Raw genomic sequence first — 26,467 nt, forward strand, 5'->3', positions numbered from 1 at the left:
AAATTAGGCTTAACATGGAAGATGGGATGAAATTTATTAAAGGTTAAGGTTTAAAATAATAAGACACTTGGAAGTTGATGGGTAATCAAGTAAATTTTTTGTAACATAAGTATTATAAAGAGGAAGATACACTTAGAAGAGGTGACACTTATGTGTATCAGTACTGGTTAGAACTCATCCAGATAAGCACCTGTAACATGTTAGGTTAAAAATAGGGAAAGTATGAAAAAGAAGTTCAAATATGGTGACCATAGACCAAAATAAGCAGGTAGAACAGAGTTACTGGTGGGAAGTATAACATGAGGAGAAGCATGTGACAAGGATAAATAGTTCAGAATTAAGGTAAAATATCAGCATACAACAATTAAAAGGTGTAAGCGTTAATGTAAGATAAGACCTGAGGAAGGTGGGAATGTACACATGGTAATGATTGCTAGAGTCAAACACAGAAGGAATAATGTCATCTACTTATGCGAGTATAAGCTGAGTTGGTTACTTTGTACAGGAATTCAAAAGTGATGGTGCAGTGTGCCCAAAGGCAACATGTTGGGAGCATAAACGGTAAATGGACCTATGGAAATAATGACTTATGTCTTAGGGACAGGTGGATCTGCAAAAGAAATGATCCTTGCTGCTTTTATGAAGGGAGAGCTGTAAAGGGAGACTGGCATCTCAAATGGAAAGATAACTGAGAAGTATCTGTCCATAGAATGACGTGTAAATGTGCACAGAAAGGATGTTGACATTATAGAAGCATTCTCCAGACTTGTGTAGTGTGGTATGGACATGGTTGATTAAACTTCATAAATGTGAGTAGGTTTCTACCACAATTTAAGGAACCAAGTATCTGAGGTTAGGAATAGCTAAGCACATTGCTGATTCCAATCCAGAAAGTAACTCTTCGGGTGAATGAATGAAGTAAATGAAGTAATTTGAAATGGCTAATGAACATAATATAAATAGCTCTACCAAGACCTGGAATAGAGAGAACATGATAATAAACTAGTGTCATCTACATATAGTGAAGATAGTAAGATAATTAGTTAAGTGTAATATCTCAGGAAACCTACAGAAACATTTGTGCAGGTCAGAACACCCTTAACTAAGCAAAGTAGAGATCATATAGGTCAGGTAACAAGGACAAAGGGAGAAATCTGAAGCATAATCACAAAATTAAAATGGCCAAGTGGTAGAGCAGAGGTGAAATTATGCTATGATAAACAAAGACTGCAATGAAAAAGTAAATTATATGTGAGTCCCATATGGACCAGGTCTGAATATAACTTGATGTCGGGTAAAGTTATGATGGGAAGTAATTGATGAAATATGAGCTGATTTGAATGAAACATTATGTGAAGTCCCAGATAGTAATGAACACAAACAACCTTAATATTTTGTAAAGTTGTAAAATTACACATTTGTTTGAAAATTGACATTTATTGTAAATGCCTTAAAATTTTAGAATTAAGTTTATGAGCATGACATGTTTTTTCTCAGTGGGTGAATATAAGGTGTAACTGCATTCATAGAGTGAGATGTTCCATTTCCTTGATATCTATTGGTCAACCAAAAATATTCTGGGATTAAGGTAGTTAGTGAGTAGGAAGCACCCTACATTCAGGAGGGCTTTTTTTATGGTTAGTGTAGATAGGAACTATACCAATCTTCTGCTATAGGTGATGCGAGACATGGACTGCCATTTCTACCTGCTGGGTGGAGTCATTTGCTCCATGGAGCCACAAGGGAAAGACAAGGAGAGTAAGTGACCTCCATGATGCCAAAGAAATCATCATGGAATTGACATTCAGATTTTATTGTACTATTGTTCTGAGTTTGGTATGACACAATGTAGCGGGGCTTTGAATTTCGCCGCGCTACACTCGTTCCCTCAGATAAAAAATATCCCGTCGCAGCGGTATGAGCGCTCGTCAGCGGAGAAAATACCAAAATTGTAACTTTTTTTTGTTTTCTATCCGTTTCAATTGTCTCTTGTTAGCCGAAGCTGAAGGCAGACGTGATCTGATGCTGACGTAAAAACTTAATGGCTAATCTTGATCGGATTGTAATGTGTAGACATTGTGGAAGTTATTAAGAAATTCGGTGGATGGAAGTAGCAAAGTGAATTAAATTGCATACAGTATCAAGATGATTTTAATTGGTATAAATTAGTGATCCCTGGACTATTGCAAGATTTCGGAGCAGATTTTTTTCACGCTGAAATGAAGGAGATTTTTGAAGACGTGGACGCCGCCCTAAAGAAGATAAGTTAATCTGGTAAAGGATGATCTCTCGTCTACGCCACTTCCCCCTGTCAGTTACATTCTGTTATTCTCTGTTTCTTTTCAATAACTTTTGTAGTGAAAATTGGTTTAACTTTTGCTCAAAAACGCCACAAGGACCACCCCAACAATAGCTTTTCCGAATAACGAAGTCCGATTTGCTTTTCATTTTTCCCCTTTTTCACGGTCATTAACGATTTTGAAAAAACCATTTTTATTCACGATTTCTTCCATATTTTCAACCTTTTCTTCTCTTCTTATTTTTTTTCATTAACAACTACAACTGGCTCCCGCGACAGGACGCAATTTTCGGACGTGTCGTTTTTGAGCAAATTTGAAACATTAATTTGTATTTTTTCCCAACAGAGAATAACCAAAAATCCTGAAGTTTAAAGGGTAACGAAAACACCAACTTTATTGTACGTAAGCAAATGATACCACAATATTGTAAAGAATTTTTGTAACTAATTCAATCTGTTTTCTTTTCATGGCATATATTGGGTCAACAGAAAGGTCCGATCTTACTCGTCGGCTTTGACCCGTGACGTAAGCGTGTTGTGGTGTGTGACGTCATTACGGCGCGGAAAACCTAATACATGGTTTGATGTACTCTTGTTTAAAGAACATGTATACGTAATATGAAGCAATTTGATGAACATATTGATCTGTAGCGTAGCCCACTTGAGGTTAGGTTGGGAGTTTTTTTTTTGGAATGCGGCCGCGGCAGCGGCCGCCTATGATTCGAAAATATTGATTTGACACTAATGAAGCCTGTGGGGGGATGGGGGGGCACTGCAGACTCCCCCCACCGCATAACGACATATTTAGTTTCTCCCCACCCAAAACCCCCCAATTTCCCACGCTTGTCCCGTTACAGTCATTAGGCTTTTTGTGAAACTTGTGTATTTCAGTGTTTACAATACGTATTCGATGTTTTTATATCCGCCATATTGGAATTGTTGTTTATGGTCGTTTCCGCGGTATTTGTGACGTCATGGGTCAAAGCCGACGGGTAAGATCGGACGCTTCTGTATTTCCATGTTTCATTCAAGCATTCAATAGCCAACTGCAGAATCCATTTTTCCATTTCCACACATCCTGTAGTTTTCTTCTTGTTTTTTTCCAAAATTATCTATCTCTATTGTAGTTTGTGGTAATTATAGTATTGTTGTAGCTGCATATGATGATCGTGAATTTGACCGCCAAACAGTCATTTGTTACGACAAATTTTGTTCGCCCTGCTGCATCTTTCTCAACCATCGTTTGCAATAGAGCAATCATTTACACTGACGAGAAAATATTTCAACCTAAATTTGAGTCAAATCTTTATTAATCATACTTATATTATTCCCTTTTTGACTTACGATTATACATTCTATTACAATGGAACGCGGTAAGGTAGAGATAGTTTCGGCAGATGAGTTAAGTGACGTAGATTCATCGTTCAACCAACACGAAAGTCCGCGTTTCCCTCCATGGACCAGTTCACAGATCAATGCAATGGTTTTGCCTCAAACTCGCAACATTTGTGATAATACACAGATGGCGACTTTAAATGACGAAATGTGGAATGGACGCGAGACTAGACCGTCAGCGCCATTGTTAACATCAATGTCAGAACCGAATATGAGACAAATTCAGCAATGTGACACAAATCGGACACAGGAAACTGACAAACTGGACCGACTATTAGAGTTATTTGCAGACATGAAACGAGACGTTAGTCAGAAAATTGACGCAAAACTGGACGCACTTGGTCAGGACTTTAAACAAAGGCTAGATAAAAGCGACGAAAAATTTGACGTATTAAACCGTACTATGACCGAAAATTTTGAACGAACGACAAAACAGATGACAGAATTAAATAACACCACTCAACAGCTCAGCCAGCGATTTGAGACATTGTCCGACCGAGTCACTAAACAGGAAGAAACTTTGGTTGCATTCACACATGAAACAAAAAACAATATCACCCGATGTGAGAATCAGTTAACTCAAATAGTTAATGTGCAGCAGGAAGTGAACACTCGTGTGGAAGAGTTAGCTCAGGCCCACACTTCAGCTAGCTCCACCCAAGAAAAGCTGACTGAAGAAGTGGGAAATATTACCCAACAGCTCACAATGGTAGTTCTTGAACAAACCCACCTCAAAGAAAAGATAGAAAAATTAGAAGATCGAGCGGACCTCGCGTCACTAAACAACGACACCAACATGGCCGAAAGAATTGTACACGATTGTAAATTGTGTTACGACTATCTGGACAAAAAACTTGAAACAATTACACAAGACATACTTTCAAAAACAAAGACACATGTTAAAGACGAGACAAAACACATAGAAGACGAAGTGACAAAATTACGAGACAATGTTGTGCCGTGTTTGGCGATTGGTGCAAATGCATCGTCAGGGAACAACAAAACAGCTAAAACCATGGCTAATGACACAGACAGAACACCTATTGTGGAATCATCTATTTCCAATCAAAATTACAATGTGCCGCTTTCTTTTCCACCAAACGAGCAATATTACGGTACGACACCTAGAGTAGCAAGTGACACAAACTACGTCAATACAGTTACGCCAACCGGCATGGCCGATGACACGTTTGTAAGACATGGGTATTTCCAGACATTTTCCAGTGAGGACAAGCACAAAGTCCACCCTATTGTGTTTATTAGATCTTTTGACGGTGTTTTTCCACGTAGTTGGTCAGAAGTCGATAAAATCAGATACGTCACTAATCTCATGAGAGGACGAGCAGCTAAGTGGGGTACCGCTATGAAACGGCGGTGCCTTACGTTTGAACAGTTCGAACAAGCCTTCTTGGACGAATTCTGGTCCGAGAATGAGCAACAGAGTCTAAGGAGAAAAGTGTGCAACCCCGAGACCTATGACCCTAAAAAAGAGACGTTAAGACAATACTTTGAGAGGTACCTAGACAAGACACTGTACTGGTCCAAACCAGCCGACTTGCCAGCGATAATTGACACTTTAAAGAGCCACTTACCCTTTCCATACCGAGACAGATTAATAGGAGTACCGGAGAATGACGTTAAGACTTTCTTAAACTTCTTAGATCAAATGGACGTAGTTTACAGAGGCGATTCACGCCATTCAAATTTTACGCATATTAGTAAACAAAATCAGCACCCACCCCAAAGGAACCGTAGTGACGGTGGTTGGTGGAACCATCCGTCCGCGCCACGACACAATACGATGCCTGCGCGCGAAACATATTCAAATGGAAACGTGTATGACAATAGGAACAACCGCAGAAATTCGTGGAATAATAATAATAACAACAATAATTATCATCCATATCAAAATGGTAACTACATGCAAAATGAAAATCACAGACAGTACAACAACAGCAGTAGGAGACGTGAGAATAACAGGTTCAACCCGGGCTACTTTGACAGAAACATGACATATAACAGACATAATTACCACCAAAACAATAACAGTCCCAACAATCACCGACAGAATATGTGGAACACACAAAATTCACGCATGACAAATCATAACCCTCCACGGAATCCACCGCCGTCCCCCGGTACAGCTATGCACTCCCCGCCACGAAGTAGCAATAACAATTAAAACGCGTTATCAGCTGACGCGTGGGGGCTAACCGGCCAGAATGTAAACATAGTGGAGCTGGTCAATGAACCCGGCCAAACACAGCAGACGACGGAAAACAGTCGACGACCGAGCTAAGCGCTCGTGCTTCGGTCGTGAGCGCAACGGCTGAGACGGTTTGTTTCCTCAGGTACGACGACAAAATGACAGTAGAACAGGAATTAACAAACCTATCAAGTTGATGACCTTGTTCTTTTGCGTTCACATCCCAAGTCTACAAAATTAAAACAACTAAACAGAAAATGGCAGCTATTATATTCAGGTCCTTTCAGAATAGCAAGCATACCTCACACAGGTTGTTACTTCCTAGAATACCCGTTATCTCACAAGCCGAGGGGGCTGCATCCCCACAGACATTTGAAATCCTTTGTGCACTAAAACAACATAATATAATAATAACTAAGTTGAACATGAGCAAGTTGCTGTGAAAACGAGATCATAGATATTTGTATTGAATACACGAACATTAAGTTATACAGCCTAAGAACACAAACATTCATTTATGGAAATTATATACTGCAGTTACACTTGTACACATAGTTATGAAGAGAACGTAAACCCAGGTGAGTACACTTACTGAATGAGAAAAGATATTCATATGGGAATGAGATCTACACAGATTACATTTGTTGTTAATTGTAAATTATAAGGTGAACCAACAATTAGTTATTTCAAGGCACTCTAATGACAGGAGATAATAGCTATTGAGATCAGTAATGACATAGGTATGTAGCAGAATGAATGAGGACGTAAGAATGAGTGATCAGTATGAATGAGTTAATATTTAAGTTAATATAAGAAGGTAAGTTACTGTGAAGTAGTTGATGGAGACAAGAGATTATTTGAGGAAGATGATATTGGAGTTTTATGAGAATGGAAGTGCCAGATGGCCCACGTATGTGATATATTAATGTTTGACGACGAATATGTTTAATGTATAAGGATATATATATTATGATGAATATGTGAGTAAGGAATGAGTGAGAATGTTTTGGTAATATTGTGCTACATAGAGAAGTGAGTAAACAGTCTACATCTTTAAGATTACAAAAGAATTTCAGTTTGTAAGAAAACATTTGTGATGAGTTAGAACACGTGAGTACAAGGTGTTAAAGGTGAATCTATTTACAGTGCCCTTGAAAATGAATGAATGCAAGAAAAGCAGAGTGAACATAATGATGATTACAGCTGTGGAGATAAGTGTGATAAGAACGTAGCTTGGAAACACATTAGCTTTAATTTATGGCAGAAGTGTAACTTGGTAACCTTTTGTTAAGTTTTGTTAAGCCACTGTGTGGAAGAAAACATTTATAGTTTGTGTTCAGACAGGAGAATGATATTTTAAGGAACTTAAGTTGAAATATAGTTTTTACACAGCCCTCATGTGAATACATTTGTATAGAAAAATTTTTTTTTACGCAAGACAGAAAACCCTGAGGAAGCAAAAGATAGAGTTATTAAGGCCGTTTTGCGATTCGTACAACACCTCCACTTAAGCGAACAGATGACAAAATTACATCTACGTTGAAGACATTTGACTTTTCAGGCTATGCCAGGTAAGTACATGCGCATGCGCAAAGACTACGTACTGCCAGAGATGCATTGGGAAACCAACGCTGGAAGCGCACAACATTAACTGCGCTGGTGAGCAGCTTGCTCAAACACACACTATGTAAACATATATATATATTAATTGTCTAAAAAGGATCAAAACTGTAACAAGTGTATGTAGTATATAGATTTAGAAACCAAGTATTGACAAAGATAATCCTCTAAGTATGCACGTGGCGTTTCCTGGGAAAATATGTATAATAGACATTTAGGTATATCTATTCTATTGTTTGCTAGCCTGCCACGCTAAATGTTTTAGCGTGACAGTCGAGGGGGCGATGTAGCGGGGCTTTGAATTTCGCCGCGCTACACTCGTTCCCTCAGATAAAAAATATCCCGTCGCAGCGGTATGAGCGCTCGTCGGCAGAGAAAATATCAAAATTGTAACTTTTTTTGTTTTCTATCCGTTTCAATTGTCTCTTGTTAGCCGAAGCTGAAGGCAGACGTGATTTGATGCTGACGTAAAAACTTAATGGCTAATCTTGATCGGATTGTAATGTGTAGACATTGTGGAAGTTATTAAGAAATTCGGTGGATGGAAGTAGCAAAGTGAATTAAATTGCATACAGTATCAAGATGATTTTGATTGGTATAAATTAGTGATCCCTGGACTATTGCAAGATTTCGGAGCAGATTTTTTTCACGCTGAAATGAAGGAGATTTTTGAAGACGTGGACGCCGCCCTAAAGAAGATAAGTTAATCTGGTAAAGGATGATCTCTCGTCTACGCCACTTCCCCCTGTCAGTTACATTCTGTTATTCTCTGTTTCTTTTCAATAACTTTTGTAGTGAAAATTGGTTTAACTTTTGCTCAAAAACGCCACAAGGACCACCCCAACAATAGCTTTTCCGAATAACGAAGTCCGATTTGCTTTTCATTTTTCCCCTTTTTCACGGTCATTAACGATTTTGAAAAAACCATTTTTATTCACGATTTCTTCCATATTTTCAACCTTTTCTTCTCTTCTTATTTTTTTTCATTAACAACTACAACAGACACATGATAGCATCTAGCTGGAATGTAATGCATGTGTAGTCGATTGATTAAGATAAATTACGTTTGTACATTATAGGAAATGCATTGAGTTTGACTTCTCTGAGTGAGTTATTCCGCTGGAACAAGAAAAGTCTCTTTCAGCATCCTTAACACAGCAGATGGAAACCCATAGCAGAGAAGCTGCATCAAGGTTCAAGGGTACTGATTAGATTAGATTAGATTAGATTAATACTAGTTCCATGGATCATGAATACGATATTTCGTAATGATGTGGAACGAGTCGAAATTTCCAATACATGACATAATTAGGTTAATTTAACAACATACTTAAGTTAATATAACAACTTTATTTTTTTGTGTTTTTTGTTTTTCTTTATTTTTTATTTTTATTTTTTTAATATTTTTTTATTTTTTTTCTTAATTTATATCTAAAAATTCCTCTATGGAGTAGAAGGAGTTGTCATTCAGAAATTCTTTTAATTTCTTCTTAAATACTTGTTGGTTATCTGTCAGACTTTTGATACTATTTGGTAAGTGACCAAAGACTTTAGTGCCAGTATAATTCACCCCTTTCTGTGCCAAAGTTAGATTTAATCTTGAATAGTGAAGATCATCCTTTCTCCTAGTATTGTAGTTATGCACACTGCTATTACTTTTGAATTGGGTTTGGTTGTTAATAACAAATTTCATAAGAGAGTATATATACTGAGAAGCTACTGTGAATATCCCTAGATCCTTAAATAAATGTCTGCAGGATGATCTTGGGTGGACTCCAGCTATTATTCTGATTACACGCTTTTGTGCAATAAATACTTTATTCCTCAGTGATGAATTACCCCAAAATATGATGCCATATGAAAGCAATGAGTGAAAATAGGCGTAGTAAGCTAATTTACTAAGATGTTTATCACCAAAATTTGCAATGACCCTTATTGCATAAGTAGCTGAACTCAAACGTTTCAGCAGATCATCAATGTGTTTCTTCCAATTTAATCTCTCATCAATGGACACACCTAAAAATTTGGAATATTCTACCTTAGCTATATGCTTCTGATTAAGGTCTATATTTATTAATGGCGTCATACCATTCACTGTACGGAACTGTATGTACTGTGTCTTATCAAAATTCAGTGAGAGTCCGTTTACAAGGAACCACTTAGTAATTTTCTGAAAGACAGTATTGACAATTTCATCAGTTAATTCTTGTTTGTCAGGCGTGATTACTATACTTGTATCATCAGCAAAGAGAACTAACTTTGCCTCTTCATGAATATAGAATGGCAAGTCATTAATATATAATAAGAACAACAAAGGACCCAAGACTGACCCTTGTGGAACCCCATTCTTGATAGTTCCCCAGTTTGAGGAATGTGCTGATCTTTGCATGTTACGAGAACTACTTATTTCAACTTTCTGCACTCTTCCAGTTAGGTACGAATTAAACCATTTGTGCACTGTCCCACTCATGCCACAATACTTGAGCTTGTCTAGCAGAATTTCATGATTTACACAATCAAAAGCCTTTGAGAGATCACAAAAAATCCCAATGGGTGGTGTTCGGTTATTCAGATCATTCAAAATTTGACTGGTGAAAGCATATATGGCATTTTCTGTTGAAAAACCTTTCTGAAAACCAAACTGACATTTTGTTAGTACTTCATTTTTACAGATATGTGAAGCTACTCTTGAATACATTACTTTCTCAAAAATTTTGGATAAAGCTGTTAGAAGGGAGATTGGACGGTAATTGTTGACATCAGATCTATCCCCCTTTTTATGCAAAGGTATAACAATAGCATATTTCAGCTTATCAGGGAAAATGCCCTGTTCCAGAGAGCTATTACACAGGTGGCTGAGAATCTTACTTATCTGTTGAGAACAAGCTTTTAGTATTTTGCTGGAAATGCCATCAATTCCATGTGAGTTTTTGCTTTTAAGCAAGTTTATTATTTTCCTAATTTCAAAGGGAGAAGTGGGTGAGATTTCAATTGTATCAAATTGCATAGGTATGGCCTCTTCCATTAACAGCCTAGCATCTTCTAATCAACACCTGGATCCTACTATATCCACAACATTTAGAAAATGATTATTAAAAATATTTTCCACTTCTGACTTTTTGTTCGTAAAGTTTTCATTCAATTTGATGGTAATACTGTCTTCCTCTGCTCTTGGTTGACCTGTTTCTCTTTTAATAATATTCCAAATTGTTTTAATTTTATTATCAGAGTTGCTGATTTCAGACATGATACACATACTCCTGGATTTTTTAATAACTTTTCTTAATATAACAGAGTAGTTTTTATAATTTTTGATAGTTTCTGGGTCACTACTCTTTCTTGCTGTCAGATACATTTCCCTTTTGCGGTTACAGGATATTTTTATACCCTTAGTAAGCCATGGCTTGTTACAAGGTTTCTTACGAGTATATTTAACTATTTTCTTGGGGAAGCAGTTTTCAAATGCATTTACAAAAATGTCATGAAATAAATTATATTTTAAATTGGCATCAGGTTCACGGTACACCTCATCCCAGTCTAACTGCTGTAGGCTTTCCCTGAAATTTGCAATTGTTAAATCGTTGACTGAACGTGCCACTTTGGAGGACTGTTTAGTATTGCTGAATGGAGCTATGTCATATATTGTAACTAGCTGTGCACCATGATCAGAAAGACCATTCTCAACTGGCTGAGCATTTATCTGGTTAAACTTATCTTGGTCTATAAAGAAGTTATCTATCAGTGAGCTGCTATCCTTTACCACCCGAGTAGGAAAATCAATAACGGGTGTCAAATTGAAAGAACCGAGTAATACTTCAAGGTCATTTTTCCTATTACCCTCTTTCAGAGAATCTACATTGAAGTCCCCACAAATAATAATTTGCTTCCCCCTGTCTGACAGATAGCACAACAAGGAGTCCAAATTTTTCAGAAATAGATGAAAATTTCCTGATGGGGACCTATATACAGTTACAATTATAAATGTGCCTTTATTTAATTTAAGCTCACAGGCACATGCTTCTATATGTTTCTCTACACAAAACTTTTTTGTTTCTATACTTTTTGCACAATGATAACTTTTGACATATATGGCAACTCCTCCTTTCTCCATATTTTCTCTCATTACATGTGCAGAGAGCTTATATCCACTTACATTTACCTTATCCATATCAGTAACAATGTGATGCTCAGACAGGCATAGTATATCTATTTCATTCTCAGCTTCTAAATCTTCTAAACAAACCAGAAGCTCATCTACTTTATTCTTTAAACTCCCAATATTTTGATGAAATATACTTACATTATTTTTAATTATACCTTTATGAGAACCTTTCCTTATTCTAACATTTGCAGTACTCTCCTGTCTGAGTTTCTCATTGTGCTTAGGCCTAGTTCCTATACCAGTGGTCACACGGTGTTCAGAGAGGCAGATTATGTCAACTGGGTTGGGTGACTTTAATTCATCAATGCAATTACCTAGGACTGAGCTACAACTTGGTGGAAATAAAATTTCTGGTGATTGGTGAAAATTTATAATTGATAGCTGTGATTGGTGATCCAATGTGCTAGAATTGTGCTGTTTAATTTCTTTCCTAAACTGAAGATTTGTTTCAATCCTGACCTCTCGTAGAACTTGACATCTTTCTGTCTTACCTATCCTAAAAAAGGTGCTGCTCCAACACCTGTAACCACTGGTATTTTACCATTCATGGCAGTGCCTCCCCCCCTTAAATTTCCTGCTATTACCCCAGCCAGTTTCCCCTTCCCTTTCCTGTTGAGATGTAGGCCGTACCTGGTATAGTCCCACCTACTGAGATAATCAACAGGAACCACACCAATATGAGCCCCCGCACCCGACCCAAGCAGCCGTTCCAACTCCAAATTAACTCTCCCAACAGAAGAGTCCAAATGAGGCCGGTCATGACGTCTCAGGACAGATACAAATTCAACATTGGTGTGTCTCGATGCCGACGCAATCTTTACCAGGTCACACTCTATACTGTACCCAGGATCTCTGTCGATGCTGTTCCCTGGCCCTCCCACAATAACCACGGTGTCTTCCCTGGTAAATCCTTTACAGAGTGAACCTAAATCCTCTGTCACCTGATCCAGACTAGCACTTGGTTTGAAAAAATTTGTGACCTGGTATTCTGGTCCTAATTCCTCCTGCAGAAGTTGGCCTACACCTCTGGCATGAGAACTGCCTAACAACAAAACTTTCTTCCTTTTCGATAACTTTCCTACATTCTTTTTCAATTTCCTATTGAAAGTTTGTTGTGTCCTGTCTACACGTACCTCTGCTTGAGGCTCATCAGTTTCTAACTGAAGCAACAGGTCAAACTTATTTTTGACATTCACCACAAAACTGTCAGACTTAGTTCTAGGCCTGTTCCTTCTGCTACCTGTTGCCACTTCCCACCTCTCTTTGCCCTTCTCCCTCCTTAACCTGTCCAGATCTTCCCTAGCCTGATCTAGCTCAGCCTGAAGGGCAGCAATTTTCCCCTCCTGTTCCACTATCTTCCTATCTCTGCTGCAAATCCTACATAACCACTGATGAGCCTGATCCACTTTCCCAACACCCACGCCACTGCAGTCCCCCCAGTGAAAAAAACTACTACATCCATCACACCAAACCCCGGAACTAACAATTCTACGGCAAGTCAGGCACTTCTCACTCATGGCAAAAATAATACTTTAGCTAGAATAAATCAATTAAATTACCGAAAATCAAAAAAGACGTTACAAGAATTAAGCCTATTCACAAATGTATATAAGCAAGTTTCTGATTTAAAATTCCGCTGTTTTTCTGAGATCTGAATTAAAACAATGAAGGTATACGCTATTTATTATATATTTCACTCGATGGAATGAAAAAAAGGACAATTAAACGAGATACTTTAACTTTGATTCTCCAAAAACGTTACGAGAATTAGGCCTATAAACAAATGTATATAGGCAAGTTTCTGATATAAAGTTACGCTGTTTTTCTGAAATCTGTATTAAAACAATGAAGTTATACGCTATTTGCGGTAGTTTACTTATTTGTTACCGAGAAACTAGTTAAATTACCGTGAAACAAGAAACAAACACGTTTACAAAATTTAAGCCTAAGCGCGACTTCGCGAAGTTACGATCTTTTTGTGTTTTCTGAAAAAATACGCAAAGAAAAGTGAAACCTTTAATGGTAAGACTAAACGATACACTAATGCACGTATTTAATTTGTTGTCGGCGTTAAACTAAATTATATTACTGTCTAAATCACTTATCTTTCTGGAAATGGTTTCTGGCGTCACTTACTCGGCGGCCATCTTGGAACCATCCTGAGTAGCAGGACCCTTGCAGCATTGCTGTAGTATGGTGACAACAAGAAAAAGTAAGAGGAGTGAGAAGCCTAGCAAGATACAGAAGTTACAGATCAATTATTGGACTGTTTTAATGGCCTGTTCCTCACACCCCAATTGGGGAAATAAAAACCAAGGGGAAATACCAATAGGAACGATGAGACTCTGAAGTTAAAGTATGAGACCAAGTGATGTTAGCACTGAGAGTTCAGAACATAGTAGTAGTTAAGTTGTTTGGTTTTGAGAATGAATTTTTTGTTAATGTGACTATGTTTAAACTAACAATATTGTGAAAAAGATAGTTGCTACTCACCATATAGCAGAGGTGCTGAGTGGCAGATAGACACAACAAAAAGACTGTTGGAAATTAGGCTTTTGGCCAGAAGACCTTTAGCCAAAATAGACATCATACACATACACATTCATGCAAACACAGCTCACACATACATAACCACTGTCTCCAGCTGCCAGACCAGGGACTGTTGGCCCTTGTGCCCATCAGTGACCCAACATCTCTGCCACATGGTGACCAGCAGTCTTTCCTTTTCAATATTATTAAATGGATAGTTGCCCCTCACCACACAGCTGTAGTACCACAACCCCTTTTGGGATCCTGTGTCCTATTCCAATCGTGTTTCCAGAATGTTACATAGCAAGAAAATCTTGGAAAAAATGAAAGTACTAATATTAAGTGACAGCCATAGAAGAGACCATGCTCAAATACTGCAAGATAAACTAGGGCCCTCATACCAGGTAAAAAGCGTAGTAAAACCTGGTGCCCCACTAAAAGAGGTGATAAAAAATGCAGAAAATTTGACAAGAAGCTTCAGTACACGTTATACTTTGATTGTAATGGGGGGTTCTAACAACATAGACAAACCTCTTGATCTAATGACGAAACATGTGGTAGAACCATTGGAACCAACACTCACTCTAAGTCACAAAATGAATATCATTATCATCCTATACCCAGGAGATATGATGTTCATAATTCAAATAGTAAAATTAATACTGCAAATCTCTACCTGATACAAGTGCTGAATTCAGCAAAACATGTATACAAAAAAAGAACTGCTGTGAACTTTGAAATAGAGACACTAGCCAGAAACCACTTCACAACACATGGTTTCCACATAAACAAATGTGACAAGGAGATTATCTGCAATAGACTGGCCTTCCTGACAACTATGGGGGACAATAAGAAACCAAAAGTCAGAAACCATAAACAGATGCTTATAAGCAATTGGATCAAGACAAACAGCATGGGAAATAAAATGAGTAATAATGACAATACTGTGAAAACTAGCCTAGACAAATGGGTCATGAAGTCACAGAGACAAAACACAAAACCCCTGACCCCTCAAAAAGGTCAGGAACTTGAAAGGATCAATAAAGTGATAGTAAACGTTATTGAGACAGCCCTCCAAAACGACAATGTGATGCCTCAGCAGTGTGAAGTGCATGTGGATACTTTTCAGGACCACCTGGAAGATGAGTCGGCTGCCAAGGATGACCAACAGAACCAGCACAACTGCTTGGAAGTCAACATACCTGGAATACAGCACAATTTAAACTAAAGGTCAGTGACACAGTAGATATGACTTCGAGCCCCCTGAGTAAACCCCGCTCAGACCTGAAAATCTATTATCACAATATCCAATCCTTGAGCAACAAAACCTATGACTTAAGCATTTTGCTGACCAGTGAACTCAGTGATATCTCAATAGTATGCCTAGCAGAGCACTGGCTCTGCACTGATGTAGTTAAGTTAATCTCACTACCAAATTTCAAATTGTGTGAACACTACTCCAGATCAAATGATGGACATGGTGGGGTTGCCATCTTCATAAAACAACACATTGAATATAGCCCACTTCCTACCCTAAAGGAAATAGGAACAGACAAGATCTTTGAATGTGCAGTCATAAAGCTTACAGATCTAAATCTAATTGTAGCTACAATTTACCGTCCCCCCTCCAGTAGTATTAATGATTTTCTGTTATAAATGGAGTTGTTTCTATCCAAAATAAGTCAGTGGAAACAGGATGTGATTATATGTGGTGACTTTAATATAGACTTTCTCACCCACAACAGAAACAGGGAGACATTGATTAACATTGCAATAACATATAATCTGCATGGCCTTGTAAACGAGCCCACTAGAATAACACCCACATCCAAGACAGCTCTAGATCAAATTTTTGCAAAAAGAAATAAACTAAACCCTAGAAGTATACAATGCAGGATTCAGCGACCACCAAGCTGTCATTCTAAAGGTCGATGTTAGCAAAGATACCTCAAACCCAGTCCCACCCAAAACTTTATAAAGGTTTTTCACTCAAGATAACTTGAACAAGCTAAATGCCCTCCTTAGTAAAGAAAAGTGGACAGAGATGTACACAGCCAATGATGTCAACATGAAATTCAACACATTTCTTGACAAAATGATCCAACACTTTGAAGAGGCTTTTCTGCAAAAACCAGTAAGAATAAATGATAATAATAAGAAAACAAGACTTGGATTACACCAGGTATAAAAATCTCTTGCAAACATAAAAGAATACTCCACATGTTATGTAAACAAAGTAGTGACTCCCCCCAGCTAACAGAATACTATAAAATCTACACATGTATCCTAAGAAGAGTGATAAGACAAGCAAAAAGGATGCAAAATGATGAGTACATTGACAAATCCAGCAATAAAGTAAAAGCAATGTGGAATATCATAAAAAGGGAAAGAGTGGAAACGAAAGCTACACACACAAACATAGAAATCAAACTCTACAATGAATCTATATCTAATTCCAAAGTTGTGGGGAATTATTTCAACAATTTCTTTATGAGCATAGCAGAAAAATTGGCCAAATATAATCCTAACACAAACTAGCAACCAGCAAACCAAAAATATCACACTTGTGCAGAGTCCATTTTCATTACCAAAGTCACTGAAAATGATGTTGCAAAAGCCCTCAGAGAGTTAAAAAATTCATATTCAGCTGGAATTGATTGTATTCTAGTAGCTGTAATCAAAAATTGTGCACACACAATTGCTGAACCATTAACTCACCTCTGTGACTGTTCTTTCCAGGCAGGTAATTTCCCTGAAGCTCTGAAACGTTCTAAGGTAATTCCTGTCTTCAAAAAAAGGTGATAATAAAGATATGAATAACTACAAGCCTATCGCAATCTCATCCTGCTTTTCTAAAGGTTTTGAAAAAATTAATTTACAAAAGCTGATGGACTTCATTGGAAGAAAAAAAAAAAAAAAGATTTACTAAGTTTAGCTCAAAATGGGTTCAGAAGCAACAAATCTACTGAAACTGCAGTATATGATTGCATAAATATGCTATTAGATCTGTTAGATAGAAAACAACTGATAACAGGCATATTTCTGGATCTGTCAAAGGCTTTTGACACTGTTGATCACAAAATATTGCTGGAAAAAATAGAACACTATGGTATCAGAGGAATTGCAAACAATTGGATTGCTGCATTCCTAACCAATCAGATGCAGAGAGTCAGCATGAAATACACTAATAGACAAACCAACTCAATAACCGAAATCCTATCAAGTAATAAAACTAAAGCAAGATGTACCACAGGGCTCAGTATTGGGACCCCTAATTTTCCTCCCGTGTATTAATGACTTGAGCCTGAATATAGATGCACACAAAACAATAATATTTGCTGATGACACAACTGTACTCCTCAAAGGGGAGAATACAGAGGCTGTGCAAAAAGTTGTGAGCTTGGCCACTGAACAACTCAGCAACTGGGCTAAAATCAACAGATTAACTATCAACACCAAAAATACAGCTTCATGAACTTTCACACAACACAAAATGCAAATTCCTCTCAGCCACTTGTCACTGTAAATAACCAGCCAATAGATACTGACACTGCTTTCAAATTCCTGGGTCTGTGGGTTCAAGATAACCTGAAATGGAATACACATACAGGAAAGGTAAATGCCAGAATTAGTACTGGCTATTATTCATTGAGAGTACTGAAATCATGTGCTAGCCTGAAAACATTAACCAGCACATACTATGTTTACATACAAGCCCACCTAAAATATCTTGTGATATTCTGGGAAAATTCTCCAACTGCCCTGAGCACATTCAAAATCCAGAAGAGAGCAATGGGGATTATTACTGGGAGCAAACCCAGAGACTACTGCAAACCCATCTTCAGAAAGTTGGAAATCCTTACACTGCCTTGCCTATACATTCTCGAGACTCTAAAATTTTTCAGAAACCACACAGTGCCAACTGACTCCATAGTCGTAAAAAATAATGAAATACATAAACACAACACCAGGAAAAACTCAAAATCTTCATCTTTTACGTACAAACACTCAACTATGTAAAAAGGGAGCTTTCCACGTGGGCCTCCAACTGTTCAACTATCTTCCCACTAGTACTAAGTCCATCAAAGCCAACATAAAATTTAGCAAAGCTGTGAAGTCATATTTGTTGTGTCACTGTTTTTACTCTATAAATGAATACTTAGAACAGTAATCTTGCTATTTGTGTTAAACTGAAAACATTGAGCAATATAATACATAAGGATACTGTATGTTAACAATGTTAACTGATATTTTCCGACTACTGCAACACACTGCGTACCATCAGATCACATGGAATAAATAAATCATCTCCCTCTCCCGAAGAGAGCATATATGTATAATTAGCAATTTACACCAATTTTAACTGTTGCTTTGACATTGCCTACATTGTGTCTGAAAAGTATATAGAATGAAGGAGACATGTTTCTGGTTATCTGGATTTAACTATTGTGATACCTGAAGATTCTTCGTGCAGCAACTAAGTAATATATGCTACTTTAAACTGTTGCTTTGACATGGTTTACGTTGGGCCTCATCAGTATATAAAATGAAGGAAACATATTGGATTAAAAACTAATGTACCAACATAATTTACATACAATGCAAACTTCAGGCACATGGTAGGAATAAAATTGCTATTTTAATTATGGAGTAATTAACGATTAAAGTTACAATATTTCAAGTCATCGAGAGACAGCTATTTTTATGTTTTTTAAGGCAGAAATTGTTTGTTCTCCTAACAGAAATATGACACAATGATTTTTCAGTCAGAATCAAACATGCTCATATTCTAATTGGTGTTAGTTAATAGAACTGTAATTATGACCATATAGAAGTGTAAAATTTTACTCCTCCAAAATTTAATTAATTGAATCTAGGCCTATCATTCAATAAAAGTAATCGTTCTGTTCACCTGAAAATGATAGGATGATTTTGATTTTAAGTTAGTAAAACAATATACGCAAATTAATGAACAATATTGTTGCAATAACAAAACATGTAATTTATAGTCTTAAGAGAAACAGATTCTTTCCTGTCTTTGTATGAAATTATTCACTGTTATTCACATAATTTTCTATGAAATTTGGGAACATGTATGTAAAAATTTTAATTGTTAATATGGAAAATTCAGTATGTAACAATGACAGTAATTCTTTAAAATCATATAAATAGAGGCAATTTGTATGCCACCATAAGTCAGTCTTGGACTGAATTTTGTACCAACAGTATGTAGTCAGACTTTGTAAGTTTGCTACCAAACATCTAGTCTGTGAAATAAAATATATGATGGACATGAAGCACTGAAACTTATTGAATCAATTGCATAAATCCCATGTGGTGATGCAGTAACATGAACCTAAGGATGCATCAAGAAGCGGCACCCCAGATTACACAAGATATGTATTATTTTTTTGGTGGAAAATATGCGTAATAAGATACGGTATATTGAACATCGTTTCTCTTGTGTTAAACAATGATACACATCCCAAACTTCACCCACAAAATCATTTTTGCCACATTTTATTACACAGTGGAGATGCCGAGTCGCAGACAGGCACAACAAAAAGTCTGTTGGGAAGTGAGCTTTTTGCCAACAAAGCCTTGGCAGAAGCCAGAAACACACACACACACACACACACACACACACACACACACACACACACACAGAGAGAGAGAGAGAGAGAGAGAGACACACACAAAAACACAACTGACACACGTAGGACCACAGACTCTAGCCACTGTAGCCAGACTGCAAGCAGCAGCACATGACGGGACAGGCAGGCGGGTGGTGGAGGTAAGGAGGAAGCTGAGGCAGGTAGGGAGGAAGGGTAGCAAGGTGGGGGGGGGGGAGGGGGGGCGGAAGGTAAAGTGCTGCTTGTGGGAGCATAGAGGGACGAGGTGGCAATAGGATAGGGCAGTTATGTGCAGTCAGGAGGTTAGACAGTGCATGACGGGGGGAGGGAGGGGGGTAGCAGAAAGGGAGAGAAGTAGAAAGAATGAGGGTGCATTAGTCGAACAGAAGGCTGTGTAGTGCTGGAATGGGAACAGGGAAGTGGCCAGATAGATATGGTCAATGACTAATGAAGGTTGAGACCAGGAGAGTTGGGGGAATGTAGGACATAATGCATGGAGAGTTCCCACCTGTGCAATTCAGAAATGCAGGTCTCGGTGCAAAGGCTCCAGATGGCACAGACTATGAAGAAGTCATTGAAATGAAGGACATCGTGTTGAGTGGCATGCTCAGCAGCAGGGTGGCCAAGGTTTGTCAGTGGCCATTCACGCAAACAGACATCTTGTTAGTTGTCATGCCCACATAGAATGCAGCAGAGTGGTTGCAGCTTAGCTTGTAGATTATATGGCTGGTTTTATAGGTAGCCCAGCCCTTGATGAGATAGTCGATGTTTCTAATCAGGTGGCAGCTGTTGAAGTGGAGGTATTGCTGGTGGTTGGTAGATTTGATATGGACAGAGGTACTGATGTAGCCATCTTTGAGGTGGAGATCAACATCGAGGAAGGTGGTTTGTTGGGTTGAGTAAGAGCATGTGAAGCGAATGGGGGAGAAGGTGTTTAGGTTGTGGAGGAATGTGGATAGTGTGTCCTCAGCCTCAATCCAGATCATGAAGATGTCATCAGTGAATGTGAACCAGGTGAGGGGTTTCGGATTCTGGGTGTTTAAGAAGGATTCCTCTAGAGGGCCTTTGAGTAGGTTGGTGTAGGAGAGTGCTATGCAGGTGCCCATTGCCATGCCCTGGATTTGTTTGTAGATAGTGCCTTGAGAGGAGAGGTATTAAGCACAATTGGGAGAACGCTAGACACAATATTAAGCGAGCACACCTCCAGCAACCTCAGCATTATAACCATGGTAGGGTCCCAGTTCGAATAAAGGTAGGGGATCCAGTTTTTGTATGTAACTTTAATGCCCATGTGACCAGGGAAGCACCTAGTAGCGACTGGGTCCAGTCAACTTTCTGGTTAAAGACCTTGCTAACAAAAGGTTCATTCAGGTGTATGTTGGTCAAATTAAAGCCTAAGCTGTCATGCTGCCATCCTTTGATATTCCCTGACCCCCAGCCCCACCAGGACTTCATCTTTGGAGGAGGAGGTTGAGCCGTGCTCTCCTTCCTCTGGTGCATCGCCAGAGGGGGTCACAATGCTTAGCCTGCGATTGATGGTGGCTTTCAGAGAGAGAGGACGTACTAGCTTATGGGCAGTTTTTGGTAGGTGGCCCAGTGGATGGCCACATTTCGCAAGTGTGATTGTATGGTATGGTGAGCTGTTTTTTATGTGAGAAGACACGCCTCATCATGGTTTGTGTTGGGACTCATCCAGAAGGGTGGTGAGGCAATGTGGTTGGAGGCATGATGTTCTGCCATTTGTATTATTGAGTTCCTGGTTTCTTGTGGTAAAATTCCTCTTTCTTTATGCATTGCACCCACCCTTAAGGAGGACCTGGTGGTTTAAACTGTGGCTGTTGGTCTGTGAAACTGTGGCCATTGGTATTCGAAGCTGACTCACACAGACTAGACTCTTGGTTGCTAGTATGTGCTGATTGTTTGCTATTTATTTTGCTGCCCATAAGGCTGCACCAGCGAGATTGCCTCCTGGCAAAGCGACACTTACTGTTTGACAGTTTAAATCTGCCTGTGTGTGTTCACCGTTAAATGGTAGATTGTCAACTTGATCTGCAAGTTTGCAGCTTGCGGATTTGTGTCATTACTTGTAGTGTTCCCCGAATTTTCCTGTTGCTGTTAACATGCACTTTGAATGACAATTTGTTTAAAGGCAAGCAACAAGAGGAGCCTTTCAACAGAGCAACGTTGAGTGTTCAATGAGTGTACAGTTGAAATTACTGTTATAACCAAACATGTCATTGCTCTATGATTATTAAATACTGTTGGCAAGATTACTACCTTTTGACAGAGTGCCATTGATATTCCTGTTGTTGTTAACGTGCACTTTGAATGACTATTTGTTTAATGGCAAGCAACAAAAAGAGCCTTTCGACAGAACACCATTGAGTATTCAATGAGCGTACAGTTGAAATTACTGCTATAACCAAATACGTTGTTGCTCTGTGATTATTAATAACTTGGCAAGATTACTACCTTTACACAGAGCACCATTGATATTTCCTGTTGTTATTAACGTGCACCATTGAATCAAAATTTGTTTAATGGCAAGCCACAAGAAGAGCCTTTCGACAGAGTGCCATTGAGTGCTCAATCAGAGTACAGTTGAAAATAATGTTATCACCAAATGTTTTACAGCCACTAGCAGTTGTACTCTGGGCTTGTAACTTGGTTGATTACATAGTTTTACTTACTCACAGTCCTTTATCTATGTCTGTTAATATTTGAAAGGTAAAATAATTCTGGGTTTTTAATAGTCTTACCCGCAGCAGGTTTACCTAGTAGCTTATGGCCATTAGCTGTGATGTTCTGGGCTTGTTGTGGTTTGATTGCGTAGTGACCATAATTTTGGTATATCATTTTATATACATTCTTCTGACTTAAGGTTTGGGAAGCCAAGAAACGTCTGTATTTATGATTATTCCAGGGATGATATTGGTTTCCGATGTTCTGCACCCAACCGTGATCCTGTACCCTGTTCCTTGGGCACGTATTTGGGTTGAGAGAGTTGCCTATTCTGAGGAACGCCACTCACTATCTCTGTCGGAGCCTGTACTGCTCTATCCCCTGGAACTTGGCCTAGCCTTCCCATCCCACTCCTACTTACCAATAAATCCAGACTTAAGTAGGACCATATCAACTACAAAGTGTGTAATTTGAGTTTGTTATCAAGATATTGCATTTATTTGGACGAATAAATGAAAAGTTAAATGGAATATGGAATTAAGTTATTATTAATGAAGATTGTATCCACGCAGTTTAACACATGATGAAAAGGAAATTTCATTAAAATATCAATTTGAATTATACATTTCCATCCAATGCTCTTAACACTTTGAATAGATAAAAAAATCTACTCACCTACTGGTGGCAGGAGAAAACACATACAAAGGTTAAAGAAATGTGCAAGCTTTCAGAGCCATTGGGACCTTCTTCTGGCAGAAGGGTTGAAGGGGAAGGAAGAGATGTGGAGGAAAAGGACTGGCAAGATTTAGGATATGGGAAGAGTTTGGAAATGTTGCCCAAGAACTCTGGGAGACTTTCCAGACAGGATGAGGAGGAAACCTCATCAGTCTTTTTCCTTCATCCCTCTCATTTCCCCTTTAACCCTTCTGCCACAAGAGGGAGGCGCTGGCACTGGAAGCTTGCACATTTATTTAAGCTCTATATGTGTTTTCTCCTGCCACCACTTGGTGAGTGGACTTCTTTTATCTATCCAATCATATTACATTTCCAAAAATTGATTATTTTCATTGACATATTAACTCTCTGTTATATACATTGGCTTGTTGCGATCACATCAGTGAAAAATAACAGTTTTTAACTGCTTAAAAAACTTGAAAGTTAAACTTATAATTGGATGATCACATCAGAAGGACTAAGCTAACAGTTTTGGGCTGAAGCCATTAACACAGCAATTTTCCTGAAAAATTGATCACTGGCAAAAGCTGTTCAAAATTATACTAATGAAGAATCATGGAGCAGTGACTGAAAAAATCTGAATTACTTACAAATCTTTGGATGTTGAACATACGTACATGTACCAAAAGAGAACTGAACAAATGTTATAAGACAGATCCAAAGATCTTATTTTTGTTTTATACTGTGAAGATTCTAAAGAATACTGTCTAACTGATATAACTTCACTAAGGTCAATTGTGAAGGCTAGTGATATGCAGGTCATCAAAAATTCAAAATGCAACTGTGGAATCAACATCAGAAAGGGCAATGTGACTGATAACAATACTATGGGCACCATTCAGCTGGCAGCAGTACCAGTACCTAACATTGTTTAAAGAGCAGCAGTACCTAAACAACTTGCTGATGTTGATAGAAATGTAGTTTATCTTGAATTGTCAAAAAAATGATACTGAGCGGACAGTGAATGGTAACACAGATTCCAACGGTCTTCAGATGACAAGAGAGACAGTGTGGTACTGGGATGCAAGACTCACACGTCTCTCACAGTTGACTCACATATTGTGTGCAGCCAGTCTTCTTCTCGGGTCAGACGGCTGCGTCGATCTTCACAAACTCTTCTTCTCTGAAGACACTAGCTGGTTAAGGGAGTTTCAAAATAGACTTCTTTTCTACTCTTGAAATGATTCTGTACTCTCAGGATACTTTCATTCAACTCTGTTATATTTTCATCTCCACAATAAAACAACTTCACAAAGTTCACACTAGCATACAACTCTTATGAGTCTACTCCATATTGGAACACTACAAACTAACAGATACAATTATAATGTGTTTGGTTTAATAACCACTATAAAACCAGTTCTTGCTTCTAGCAAGACCAACACCCAAAAGTCAAATGTAAGTGTCTTTAGTTCAATACATAATTCATTTGCTCACAACAATATGGTCATTACACTGTCAAGGAATAGAGTGTGCTTGCATATTCAAAGACAAAATACGTCTGCTTGTGTCTGTATATGTGTGGATGGATATGTGTGTGTGTGCGAGTGTATACGCGTCCTTTTTCCCCCTAAGGTAAGTCTTTCCGCTCCCGGCATTGGAATGACTCCTTACCCTCTCCCTTAAAACCCACATCCTTTCGTCTTTCCCTCTCCTTCCCTCTTTCCTGAGGAAGCAACCGTTGGTTGTGAAAGCTAGAATTTTGTGTGTATGTTTGTGTTTGTTTGTGTGTCTATCGACCTGCCAGCGCCTTCGTTTGGTAAGTCACATCATCTTTGTTTTTAGATATATTTTTCCCACGTGGAATGTTTCCTTCTGTTATATATATATCTGTGTGGATGGATATGTGTGTGTGTGTGCGAGTGTATACCTGTCCTTTTTTCCCCCTAAGGTAAGTCTTTCCGCTCCCGGGATTGGAATGACTCCTTACCCTCTCCCTTAAAACCCACATCCTTTCGTCTTTCCCTCTCCTTCCCTCTTTCCTGACGAAGCAACCGTTGGTTGCGAAAGCTACAATTTTGTGTGTATGATTGTGTTTGTTTGTGTGTCTATCGACCTGCCAGCGCTTTTGTATGGTAAGTCACATCATGTTTGTTTTTATATATGAAACAATTATCTACTTAAAAACTAGCTGCACTGCATTGCTAAACGGTGAATATCACGAACATAATACAAGAATAAAAAATGACTATCATATAGAAGGAAGCAGGCTAAAATTAACAGTCAAAGAACCTGTGAATGCTGGGTGCATACTGTACAACAGTTTACCACAATGTATAAAGATGGTAGAAGGTATGTCTCTTTTTAAAAGAAAATTAAAAAGACATCTGATCAATATCTGCCCCTACAGTGTAAAAGAATATCTTGAAATAAAAAATTAAATAGTGTGTATGTAAACATTTTTTGTAATGTACTTTAATGACATTTTTTCTGAATATTCTACAAAATATATGTATGTGTACTACCTTTTTGTAACTAGCTATGTATATGCAAGATTTATGTAAAAATGAAGTGTCCAGTATCTTTATAAGAAATGATCCACAGACAAATAAATAAATAAAATAATAAATAAATAAATAACACCGAGACATGTCCAATATTCTTGTAAACATGGTCTACAGATGAATAAAACAACTGATACTACTGTTACCACTTACTACCAGTACTACTACTACTACTACTACTACTACTAGTACCACTGTTATATTTGTGTTACCACTTTTATGAAAGAATAATAAAAAAGAGGAACTGATGTGTGATTTTAATTATTTATATTACTTTCATATACATTGTATTGTGCTAAACATTTACACTATCATTGTTTGCACAGCACAAGATGATGAGATAGAAATACAGCTCCTAGAATTTCAGTTGCTTGGAAAGTAAGGTATCAGAACACAATGTACCCAAATTTCTGCAAGACAAACCTGTCGCTCAACACAGCTTTGCTAGTTGTCATCAGTTGCCATGATTTGAAAAGACATGGTAGTGTTATGGGATATTACTCTGGTGGCTTTCAGATAATGCTCAGCTATGGTTTTTACAAGAAACTTTTATCCAAAAAATATGCAGATGACTCTCTAACAGGAAATAACTCATACTGTTTATTTGAAAACTATTTTTGCACAATAATAACTTATTTTGCAATAATTTCTCGGCTGTATGTCAAAACTATACACAACTCATGTTAAACATTTTGCACAGCA

General features: G+C 38.0%; 1 protein-coding gene across 1 annotated transcript; it reads left to right on the top strand.

The window, feature by feature from the left end:
* The first annotated feature begins 3,662 nt into the window (after positions 1-3,662).
* Positions 3,663-5,876, top strand: LOC126252682 (nuclear transcription factor Y subunit gamma-like). The gene is made up of 2 exons (XM_049953586.1): positions 3,663-4,515; positions 5,356-5,876. Exons 1-2 carry the CDS (start codon positions 3,663-3,665, stop codon positions 5,874-5,876), a joined length of 1,374 nt encoding a protein of 457 aa, XP_049809543.1.
* Positions 5,877-26,467: the final 20,591 nt, after the last annotated feature.

This window comes from Schistocerca nitens, chromosome 4, assembly GCF_023898315.1.
Source record: "Schistocerca nitens isolate TAMUIC-IGC-003100 chromosome 4, iqSchNite1.1, whole genome shotgun sequence".
Taxonomy (NCBI): Eukaryota; Metazoa; Arthropoda; class Insecta; order Orthoptera; family Acrididae; genus Schistocerca; species Schistocerca nitens.

Bases quoted from the DNA above. Each gene is read 5' to 3' on its own strand.
- LOC126252682 (XM_049953586.1), top strand. From the start codon at position 3,663: ATGGAACGCGGTAAGGTAGAGATAGTTTCGGCAGATGAGTTAAGTGAC. The intron at 4,516-5,355 runs GTAAATTGTGTT...TAAACTTCTTAG, and splicing joins CGAAAGAATTGTACACGATT to ATCAAATGGACGTAGTTTAC.